The 12,142-nt window shown below is 54.0% G+C and overlaps 1 protein-coding gene across 1 annotated transcript; it reads right to left on the bottom strand.

Annotated features, from left to right (window-relative positions):
* Positions 1-7,302: 7,302 nt before the first annotated feature.
* LOC122365515 lies at positions 7,303-11,858 on the bottom strand. The gene is made up of 3 exons (XM_043336781.1): positions 11,587-11,858; positions 9,168-11,049; positions 7,303-8,289 (listed from the first exon to the last, which is right to left on the bottom strand). The coding sequence occupies exons 1-3, from the start codon at positions 11,819-11,821 to the stop codon at positions 7,350-7,352; spliced, it is 3,057 nt and encodes a 1,018-aa protein (XP_043192716.1). The 5' UTR covers positions 11,822-11,858; the 3' UTR covers positions 7,303-7,349.
* Between the last annotated feature and the right edge of the window lie 284 nt (positions 11,859-12,142).

The following is a 12,142-nucleotide window of genomic DNA, read 5'->3' as shown; positions in this document are numbered from 1 at the left end:
GTTATAAAACCATATCAACACGCTAGCTTCATCTCTCCTCTATCGATCGGTGGCAACCGCGTGTCGCTGTGACCACCGGTCGTCAAGATATAAGCCCGGAAAGGAGCACGCGTCGCACCGATTTCGGCCGATATCGCCATTCTTCGCGCCCCGTGTTAAACCAATGGCGAGCGTGGCTCGTGCTCGCGACGCCGCCAGAGACGCAACCCTGGTCGGATTGCGCCCAGATTTTAATACGATCGTTCGATTTGACCGCGCTTGTCGACTGCCAAATTTCACGCTCCTACATGGCGCCGTTCCGGCGCAAGACACCCAGATGTGGATGACACTTTGCGATTGTTTCAGACAGACGTACGTACAGACCGACAACTTCTCTTTTATAATATAGCCGACTAGAATACAGGTTTACGCGATAACTGTACGTTTGGATAGATTTTGTTGATGGGGCCATTAGTTTGGTTGTCAAAACTTGAATGTTTATATCAGTAGGGTTGTGTTTGATAGTTGCCTTATTTAATTGTATAGTAGGTAGGTATGTCTTTTCGAGGAGCACTACGGATCCAAAAGTTTGGACATTGAACTATTAGAAAAACGACACGCCCTCCCGCCGCCAACCGCAAACGCCGCAAAAATGAAAAAACGACCGCCTCCAATCGCAAACAACACCGCAAACGCCGCAAAAAATAAAACCGCCAGCATCGCGCGCCCGCCCGCCGCCAACCGCGAACGGCGCAAAAATGAAAACCGCCCGCATCACACGCCCGCCCGCCGCCAACCGCAAACGCCTCGAAAAAACGGCCGTTCGCCGCCAAACGCTAAAACCGCAAACGCCTCAAAAAATGAAAACCGCCCGCATCGCCCGACCGACCGCCGCCAACCGCAAACGCCCCGAAAAATGAAAACCGCCCGCATCGCGCGCCCGCCCGCCACCAACCACAAACGCCGCAAAAATGAAAACCGCCCGCATCGCCCGCCCGACCGCCGCCAACGGCAAACGCCTCGAAAAATGAAAACCGCCCGCATCGTGCGCCCGCCCGCCCGCCGCCAACCGCAAACGCCACAAAAATGAAAATCGCCCGCCTCCAACCACAAACAACACCACAAACGCCGCAAAAATAAAAAACCGCCCGCATCGCGCGCCCGCCCGCCACCAACCGCAAACGGCGCAAAAATGAAAACCGCCCGCATCGCACGCCCGCCCGCCGCCAACCGCAAACGCCTCGAAAAAAAAACGGCCGCCCGCTGCTAAACGCTAAAACCGCAAAATACGCCAAAGGCACACCCGCAATGCCGACGCAAACATCGCAAAAAATAAACAATCGCCCGCCCAACGCAAAAAAACGCAAAAACGCCTAAAAAACGTCCGCATCGCACGCACGCTAACCGCCAACCGAAAACACCTAAAAATCGCCCGCCCGCCACCAAACGCAAACACCGCAAAAAACGCCCGCTCGCCCCAAACGCAAACACCGTAAAAAGGAAACAAAAAAGCGCCCGCAAAACGCACGCCCGAAAGGCCAACGCAAAGGTCGCAATGAATTAAAACAAATAAAAAATCGCCCGCCCGCCGCAAACCGCAAAAAAAACGCAAAAACGCCGCAAACAAATCAAAACCGCCCGCATCGCCCGCCCGCCCGCCGCTAAACACAAACACCGCCGCAAAAAACCACCCGCATCGCACGCCTGCCCGCTGCCAACCGCAAAACGCTGCAAAAAAAACGGCCGCCCGCCGACGAACGCAAACACCGCAAAAACGCAAACACCGCCGCAAAAAACCGCCCGCATCGCACGCCTGCCCGCCGCCAACCGCAAAACGCCGCAAACGCCGCAACAAAGGAAACCGCCCGCATCGCACGCCCATCCGCCGCCAATCGGAAAAACCGCAAAAGGTCCTACCCTACCCTACCAATATACATACCCTACCCATACCCTATTCCTACCCAAACCCTACCCTTCCCATACCGTACCCTACCTATACCCGGCATACTCATGCCCTACTCATACTTGACCAAGGAGTTTCACCAAATTTGAGTGCTGTCGTCCTACCGGTTCTTGAGATATATAAATGGGCCCCTGCACGTGCGCACGCGCTTACTGAGACTCCAGATGACTTATGTAAGCCACCTGTCTAAATTGTCACTAACAGTGTACAAAATGTGAGTGAAATCGGCCCAGCCGTTCTTGAGATGTAGAAAGGGACCCCACACGTGCGCACGTGCATGAGTCTACCCCACCTGTGACACATGACCCTACATCGCTTGGTGAGTGGCCTGCCTGCCGACAGTCCAAGTTTCAGCGCAATCGGCCCAGAAACGGCTGAGTTATATGCAAGTACAATTTTCAAGGGTTTGCGATATCCCTAAGCGGGCGGTGCCTTGTAGCCTATGTCGTGCTGACTGATAGTCAAATGTTTAATGACAGCCGGCTGTAAGCCATCGATCGGATTTCATCGGAAAATATGTCTAACGTTAACAAAACACGGTGGTATGCCTGAGTCATTTTTACGGAAGTTTATTGACTATTTAATAATGTTTTGGGTGGATATTGCTGAGAAAAGAATGCGCTATCCGAATATGTGTGTTTCATGGTCAATTTTCAACGTTTTCGATACGTTATGATGTTGTAAAGGACAGCGCACCCGGCGCGCATCAAACTTTCAAATGAATCTTTCGTTATTAAGGAAGTGGTAGTAACAATCACTTTTTCTTTTCATTCATTGCATCACACGTGCAATTACCTAAAAAATGGTACCGCACCGATTTCATTCGGCCAAACCGTTTTCAAACGGCACCGATTTTTCCTCCACGAGGCACGAAATCGGCCATTTTTCACAGCAATTGGTCCTGATGTGCACGTGACGCGCCCAACGTTATAAAACCATATCAATACGCTAGCTTTAACTCTCCTCTATCGATCGGTGGCAACCGCGTTTCACTGTGACCACCGGTCGTCAAGATATAGGCCCGTAAAGGGACACGCGTCGCACCGATTTCGGCCGACGGCGCCGTTTTTCGCGCCCCGTGTTAAACCAATGGCGAGCGTGGCTCGTGCTCGCGACGCCGCCAGAGACGCACCCCTGGTCGGATCGCACCCAGATTTTAATACGATCGTTCGATTTGACCACGCTTGGTGCCTGCCAAATTTCACGCCCCTACATGGCGCCGTTCCGGCGCAAGACACCCAGATGTGGATGACACTTTTCGTTTGTGACACACAGACAACTTCTCTTTTATAATATAGACTAGAATACAGGTTTACGCGATAACTGTACGTTTGGATAGATTTTGTTGATGGGGCCATTAGTTTGGTTGTCAAAACTTGAATGTTTATATCAGTAGGGTTGTGTTTGATAGTTGCCTTATTTAATTGTATAGTAGGTAGGTATGTCTTTTCGAGGAGCACTACGGATCCAAAAGTTTGGACATTGAACTATTAGAAAAACGACACGCCCTCCCGCCGCCAACCGCAAACGCCGCAAAAATGAAAAAACGACCGCCTCCAATCGCAAACAACACCGCAAACGCCGCAAAAAATAAAACCGCCAGCATCGCGCGCCCGCCCGCCGCCAACCGCGAACGGCGCAAAAATGAAAACCGCCCGCATCACACGCCCGCCCGCCGCCAACCGCAAACGCCTCGAAAAAACGGCCGTTCGCCGCCAAACGCTAAAACCGCAAACGCCTCAAAAAATGAAAACCGCCCGCATCGCCCGCCCGACCGCCGCCAACCGCAAACGCCCCGAAAAATGAAAACCGCCCGCATCGCGCGCCCGCCCGCCACCAACCACAAACGCCGCAAAAATGAAAACCGCCCGCATCGCCCGCCCGACCGCCGCCAACGGCAAACGCCTCGAAAAATGAAAACCGCCCGCATCGTGCGCCCGCCCGCCCGCCGCCAACCGCAAACGCCACAAAAATGAAAATCGCCCGCCTCCAACCACAAACAACACCACAAACGCCGCAAAAATAAAAAACCGCCCGCATCGCGCGCCCGCCCGCCACCAACCGCAAACGGCGCAAAAATGAAAACCGCCCGCATCGCACGCCCGCCCGCCGCCAACCGCAAACGCCTCGAAAAAAAACGGCCGCCCGCTGCTAAACGCTAAAACCGCAAAATACGCCAAAGGCACACCCGCAATGCCGACGCAAACATCGCAAAAAATAAACAATCGCCCGCCCAACGCAAAAAAAACGCAAAAACGCCTAAAAAACGTCCGCATCGCACGCACGCTAACCGCCAACCGAAAACACCTAAAAATCGCCCGCCCGCCACCAAACGCAAACACCGCAAAAAACGCCCGCTCGCCCCAAACGCAAACACCGTAAAAAGGAAACAAAAAAGCGCCCGCAAAACGCACGCCCGAAAGGCCAACGCAAAGGTCGCAATGAATTAAAACAAATAAAAAATCGCCCGCCCGCCGCAAACCGCAAAAAAAACGCAAAAACGCCGCAAACAAATCAAAACCGCCCGCATCGCCCGCCCGCCCGCCGCTAAACACAAACACCGCCGCAAAAAACCACCCGCATCGCACGCCTGCCCGCTGCCAACCGCAAAACGCTGCAAAAAAACGGCCGCCCGCCGACGAACGCAAACACCGCAAAAACGCAAACACCGCCGCAAAAAACCGCCCGCATCGCACGCCTGCCCGCCGCCAACCGCAAAACGCCGCAAACGCCGCAACAAAGGAAACCGCCCGCATCGCACGCCCATCCGCCGCCAATCGGAAAAACCGCAAAAGGTCCTACCCTACCCTACCAATATACATACCCTACCCATACCCTATTCCTACCCAAACCCTACCCTTCCCATACCGTACCCTACCTATACCCGGCATACTCATGCCCTACTCATACTTGACCAAGGAGTTTCACCAAATTTGAGTGCTGTCGTCCTACCGGTTCTTGAGATATATAAATGGGCCCCTGCACGTGCGCACGCGCTTACTGAGACTCCAGATGACTTATGTAAGCCACCTGTCTAAATTGTCACTAACAGTGTACAAAATGTGAGTGAAATCGGCCCAGCCGTTCTTGAGATGTAGAAAGGGACCCCACACGTGCGCACGTGCATGAGTCTACCCCACCTGTGACACATGACCCTACATCGCTTGGTGAGTGGCCTGCCTGCCGACAGTCCAAGTTTCAGCGCAATCGGCCCAGAAACGGCTGAGTTATATGCAAGTACAATTTTCAAGGGTTTGCGATATCCCTAAGCGGGCGGTGCCTTGTAGCCTATGTCGTGCTGACTGATAGTCAAATGTTTAATGACAGCCGGCTGTAAGCCATCGATCGGATTTCATCGGAAAATATGTCTAACGTTAACAAAACACGGTGGTATGCCTGAGTCATTTTTACGGAAGTTTATTGACTATTTGATAATGTTTTGGGTGGATATTGCTGAGAAAAGAATGCGCTATCCGAATATGTGTGTTTCATGGTCAATTTTCAACGTTTTCGATACGTTATGATGTTGTAAAGGACAGCGCACCCGGCGCGCATCAAACTTTCAAATGAATCTTTCGTTATTAAGGAAGTGGTAGTAACAATCACTTTTTCTTTTCATTCATTGCATCACACGTGCAATTACCTAAAAAATGGTACCGCACCGATTTCATTCGGCCAAACCGTTTTCAAACGGCACCGATTTTTCCTCCACGAGGCACGAAATCGGCCATTTTTCACAGCAATTGGTCCTGATGTGCACGTGACGCGCCCAACGTTATAAAACCATATCAATACGCTAGCTTTAACTCTCCTCTATCGATCGGTGGCAACCGCGTTTCACTGTGACCACCGGTCGTCAAGATATAGGCCCGTAAAGGGACACGCGTCGCACCGATTTCGGCCGACGGCGCCGTTTTTCGCGCCCCGTGTTAAACCAATGGCGAGCGTGGCTCGTGCTCGCGACGCCGCCAGAGACGCACCCCTGGTCGGATCGCACCCAGATTTTAATACGATCGTTCGATTTGACCACGCTTGGTGCCTGCCAAATTTCACGCCCCTACATGGCGCCGTTCCGGCGCAAGACACCCAGATGTGGATGACACTTTTCGTTTGTGACACACAGACAACTTCTCTTTTATAATATAGACTAGATGGCATGTTTTGCGCTATAACTGTGCGTTTTGATAGAAGCGTTTGAGGGGGCATTAGTTTGGGTGTATGCGGTTATATTTTTATTTGTATGAGCTAGGTGAAGTTTGACATTTGGTTTTAATTGAACTGTATGGTATGCTGGTGCTGATTACCGGGTTGTTTGAGTCTTTCGGATGTTGGGCCCTTATGCACTCAAACTTAACATACACTACAATACCCTACCCTACCCAGGATTGATGGGTGGACACACGCGATAACTGTACGTTTCGATTGCTATTGTTCATGGGGCCATTAGTTTGATGTATGAGGTTATATTTTCATTCGTATAAGTTAGGTGAAATTTGATACTTTAAAGTGTGCTGGTGCTGATTACGGGTTGTTTGAGTCTTTCGCATGCTGGCCCCTTATGCACTCAACCTTGCCATACGCTACACTATCCTACCCTACCCAGAAGCTCTACTCAACACATACCAAACCATACTTTACTTCTTGCCTTACCCGTAAGACGCTGGTTGTATCAGTCACCACCGCGACTGAGAAGATGCTGTCGGAGAATCCAGCGCAGCGCTCGTGCGTCCTCTTGCCTTCCTCGGGGCTGACACTAAGTCATGTCGTGATAAGAAGTGGAAGCAGCAGCAGTGCGCAGGTACATGACATGTTTCTGCAACGCAATCAAATCTAGTGAATACAACAGTGAAATACTTACGTGTCGCTCTGTGTGGCTATTAGCTTTTACCCCGCAACCCGCCACGTGGAGGCTGCCACATCGGGTTGCGTCTCTATTTAACGCCCGAGACCCCTCACCGAGTGCAGAGCGCACACCTCTGGTGAGGGAAGACACGGCGGCCGTGGGCAGCGGCAATAAGGCCCCCCGAGAAGTACTCGGTGTGTGCTACTCGCAGCCGATTGTATAGCTGGGGGCAAAAGCCCATTGTTAGATGTGCTCTCAAATATCAAAATAATCATCAAATATCAAATATATCATCAGAGCATATCAAACATGTTTTATAACATGCCACTCAATACATTGATTTATCCTCAAAATATAAGTTGCGCTCGCGCATTGGAGGTCACCAAAGCCAGTTGCGGCATTATGTTAATGTGTAAATTTTCCACTTGGCGGCGCATTGGCTCGCCAGGATTGATCCGTCCTGCATCACGGTCGGCCGGCCGTTTTCTCCTCGTCGCTCCTCGCTCCTCCTCTCCACGTTGCTCGTAGCGCTCTGGCTACCCGTCGCCTCTGCGACCCGTGGATCTACCGGCCATCACCTCGGCCCATCACCTCCGTGTACACCACATTGGGTGTTGCGCCTTGGCCACCTCTGGGCAGCGCGATCCTCAGATCCGCCGGCCGGCCGACCCGCGATGCAGCCACGTACAGCTGCCCGTGGCTGAACACTGGCTCCTCCAGAAAGACCGCGACCCGACCGAGCGTCTGCCCCTGGGCTTTGTTCACCGTCATGGCGAAACCTGGCCGCACGGGGAACTGGCGACGCTCCCAGCGGAAGGGAAACGCGTCATCCGGGGGCTGGAGTGGGAGCCGTGGAATAAGCACTTGCCTTCCGGCGTTTTTGCCGCAGGCGATAGTGGCCTCCATGAGTCGCGGGCTGATGATACGACCAGCGATAAGTCGCGTGCCATTGCACAGTCCGTCAGTGGCGGACAGATTACGAAGTAGCATGAGTGGCATGCCTGGCTTTATCATCAAGCAGTGAGGTGGGAAGCCGGGAGCGCACAGAGTGTTTAGATACTCATGTGGAATATCCAGCTGCTCGGCCTCCTCCACCAGACTGTCGGCGCTCAGCAGGCGGACGGCCTCTCCGGGGAAGCGCTCGGTGACTGCGGCGTTCAGCTCGTCGACCCGAGTGTTTCGCGGCGCGAGCACCGCCCGCGACGCCATCCACTCCCGGTCACCGTGTCGCCCTGCCAGGTCATCAAACACCCAGTCAATGACAGCGTCGATATCGGCGTCCATCACCAGGTGCGGGGGCAGCTGAACAAACCCATCCTCGGGGCCCTCTGCGCGCCCCTCTCCCAGCTCGAGCAGCCAGTCACAGAACGCCCGCAGCTCTGGACCGTCCGGCCCGGCTGCCCGCCGCGCCCGCATGTTCTCCAGCAGCGGCGCCACAATGAAGTGACGCCACAGCGCTGACCGCCGCAGACAGGCGTCCACCACCTGTGCGCGGGTACCGTGCCTGAAACGGACAAAAATATGCATATAAAAACGCGCCGAGACGGCCACTAATGCTCAGAAATGGCTGTTTAGCCGGCGCCCTGGTGGGGGTCTAAGCCACAGGGGAAAAACTAAAGCATAAATTTTTTCGGGAACCGTTTTTCTGCGAAACTTTTTCATCAAGGTTGTATTGTCGATTTTATCAGCGACGCATTCCGCTCGTTGAGACGCGTCGAATGAAGTATAATCTCACCTCAAAAGACCGACTGCAAAATCTGACCTAGGGTCGAGGTCGTGACCCTACCGGTAAAGGTCATATGTCATAACTGTCGAATTGTATTGTTTAACTGAATCCATCTAACTAACGCGTTTGTATCGTTCTAACATGTTTACCTAAAAATATCGCAAAAAACTGCTGGATGACCCGTCTTAATCTTAATCTGGAGACCCGTTGACGTTATGTGACCGGAGGTAAGAAATAACTCATACGATGCACAATGGATTTATTTTCGGCCATAGCAAATTTAGCCCATATTTCTTTACTGGGCTCACTGTGTGGGCGAGTGTGAGTGTAAACTGGCGAGTGTGGTCAAAAAGCCCCTCCCACCAGGGCGAAGTCAAAGAAACCACAAAGCATGCGGTCTACGATCAATCCGCTGCGGCAGTGTGTTTACGACGCTGGCATCGATATAAATCAGTGAATACGTTTGAAGGCATAGCGGTTGAATGTTCATGGCTACGACTTATTTCACATGCTAAACTGCAATAATTCGATTGGGCCGAAGAGCATTATATCAGTCGCATTTAATAACACACTAATAATAACAAACGTACCACAGCTATTATAATTGTATATACATTTTTCCTCATACACACTGAATGCCTGTTGTTGTTAGTTACCTGATGACTGGGAGAATTTGGCGGAAATCCCCGCCCAGCACGAGGACTTTTCCGCCGAACGGCTCCTCGCTGCCAGTGACGTCACGCAGCGTGCGGTCGAACGCCTCCAGGTGGTGACGGTGGGCCATGGGGGCCTCGTCCCACACGATGAGCGCCGTCCGTCGGATGAGCTCCGCCAGCGGGCTCTGCGCGCTGATGGCGCACGTTGATGTCGCGTCCACCTGCAGCGGTGCCTTGAAACGCGAGTGGTATGTGCGCCCGCCGTCCAGCAGAGTGGCAGCGATTCCACTGAAGGCCACAGCGAGCGCTACCAGACCCTGCGAGCGCACCGCCGCCAGCAGCGTGTTGAAGACGTACGTCTTTCCGGTGCCGCCAGCGGCGTCCACGAACACAGCCAGCGGACGCCGCCCGTCGACGGCCGTCATCACCAGGTCGAAGACGTGGCGCTGCGGCGGCAGCAGGGTGGGCAGCTGGATGGCCACCTGGTCTCTGAGCGCTGCTGCGTCGTATTCCAGCTCCTCCTGAATGAGCCGCGGCAGCTGGCGCAGCTCGGCGGCCTGCTGCAGCTCAGCCACCCGCGCCCGCTGATCGGGCGTCACCTCCGGCAGACCGAAGTCTCGGAGCTCTTTGCCGGCCTGCTGTAGCTGCCGCTCCAGGTCCACCAGTGTCAGAGCAGCGCGCAGCTCGTCCGGCAGGTCGCGATGACGACGGCCGAAGTCATCAGACATGGCGTCCAGGTGACGCCGGAACAGCTCTGACGGATCGGCTGGCGCGCAGAAGAGCAGCAGCGTCACGAAGAGGCGCCGGATTTGAGCCGGCATCTGTGCGTGCGCCGCGTCCTCCATCGTCACCTCCCATTCGCGGTCGTCCTGCAGAAGGCCGCGCAGGCAGCACGCCTCACGATAGGTGGCACAGACCACGCCGTCCACGGTGCGCAGCTCCTCAAAGGACGCCGCCCCCGCGACGTGGTGCAGCAGCACGCGAAGGTAGAAGACGTCGCCGTGACGCGGTGAGAGGCTCACCACGCGGCCGATGGCCTCCGCCGCCTGCTGTTGGCGCCTCTTGCGCCACACCTTCTGGCCGGCCTGCCAGGTGTACCGGGACGGGAAGTCCGGGTAGAGCAGTCGGCGGCAGTCCGGGTCGGCGGCGGCCGACTCCCGGTTATACTCCAGCCAGGCGGTGAGGTGGGTGCGTCGGGCGGCCTGGGCCGCCTGCCGCTCCTGTCCCGGCTCGAAGTACACCAGCTGGTGGTCCTCGAGGTGCACCTGTAGGGCGACCACGTTCGGCTGCCGCTGGCTCATCGGCACGTCGAACAGACGCCAGCAGGCTTCACTGGCGCCGATCGAGCGCATGTCCTGGTACTCGGCGATTTCGTCATCGCCGCCGATCAGGTTGTCAGCGCGCACCATCTGGCGGTCCGGGCCCTTGTAGATGTACCTGAAAAGATACTTCACACTCTGCACCGAACAGCACACCTCCACGTTTACGTGCGCCTCATATTTTAGGGACAGGTATGGAGAGAAGGGTACCACCCACTGGTTGGTGATGAGCCGTCCGTCACGCACAAACTCCTGGCCGCCCTCGGCCGCCGGTCGTCGCCTGTAGACAGGGTACGGATGGTCATCCCGCCACTCTGTCTCGTTGGCGAACGGCTTGGGGAAGCCCTTGGAGCAGCGGCCGCCGTCCATGCAGGCGGCCGTCGGGTTGGAGGCGCCGCACTGGCGATGTACCATAGTACTCACCACGATTTCGTGCAGGCGGCGCGCCTGGTCTGACCTGGCCGGGTCGGGCAGTTCCGCCGTGATCACCGCGTCTACATCGTCGGCAGTCCGCGGGCGGTCCTCCTGCCGGACGATGACCAGGATATGGCCGTGCGGCAGACCTGCAGGAAAAATAAATTACGTTTTAAACGTCGATTGAGATAGAACATTACCTGAAAAAATTGACCTAAGGTCGGGGTGATGACCGAACGTGTCATAACCTATCGAATACAACATGTTGCATGAGATAAAATATATATATGACCTTAAAAGTTGACCTCAGGTCAAGGTCATGACCCAACGGAAAAATAAATTGTTACTTATCAATCGATCAGAGATGGTGAAATTCACACAATCCAGGTGCGTTCATTGCTCTGCCATGCATGAAGCAAAAGGTTACGTCGAAAAAACACAGTGGTGACCTTCTTATGACCTTCCGAGTCACTGCTAGCCATTAGCTGCACTTAGCCCATTGCAGATAGGCAAAGATGTTGCGATTCTAAAAATATCTTGCGGTTGAACTTGTAAGCTCGACCTGACCGTAAGTGAACTGAGCGCTAAGGTTATGCACACGATATAACATTGATGCATGGTGAGCTGTGTCTCTTTTCTCACTCCCCACCCCCACACGCACACAAATACAAACATTTAGTGCTTACCTCGTTTTTGGAACTCGACCACCATCAGCATGGAGACACAGCGTCCGAAGATGCCGCTGGTGGTGAGCTCCTTCAGCAGGGCCTTCAGCTTCAGGTGGAACACCCTGGCCACCAGATCGGGGCGGGACTGCGCATCCTGGCCGGGCAGGAGCGCCGCCTGGATCTCAGGCCAGTTTGGGTTGCAGGTAAACGTAACGAAGTACGTCGGCCGGCCGTACACTCGCACGATGGCCATGGCGTCCTGGTACCTGAAACGTTGAGACAAAGGTAAAGCACCAAAATGAGAAAAGGAACTATCGCAAAAATCCTGTTCATGGGTTGACGAAATAACGCCAAAATGTTCCGATCACTTTTTCAGGTTAAAGTCAGGTCACCAAAGGTCGTCGAAGGCTAAAATTTCGCCCATTTTCAGGTCAAATGTCGGAAATTTTCAACAACATAGCGAATGACTCAGAAGCCAATAGACATAAAGCATCTCGAAAAAGCTTATTAAATAGTAGCACTATGGGCATTAACGCTCTTTTTGAATCTTTTCTCAGATTTGACATAAAGTCAA

The sequence above is a fragment of the Amphibalanus amphitrite genome, unplaced genomic scaffold (genome assembly GCF_019059575.1).
Source record: "Amphibalanus amphitrite isolate SeventyFive unplaced genomic scaffold, NRLGWU_Aamphi_draft 000745F_arrow, whole genome shotgun sequence".
Lineage (NCBI taxonomy): Eukaryota > Metazoa > Arthropoda > Thecostraca > Balanomorpha > Balanidae > Amphibalanus > Amphibalanus amphitrite.
This window is presented reverse-complemented; position numbering and strand designations above follow the sequence as displayed.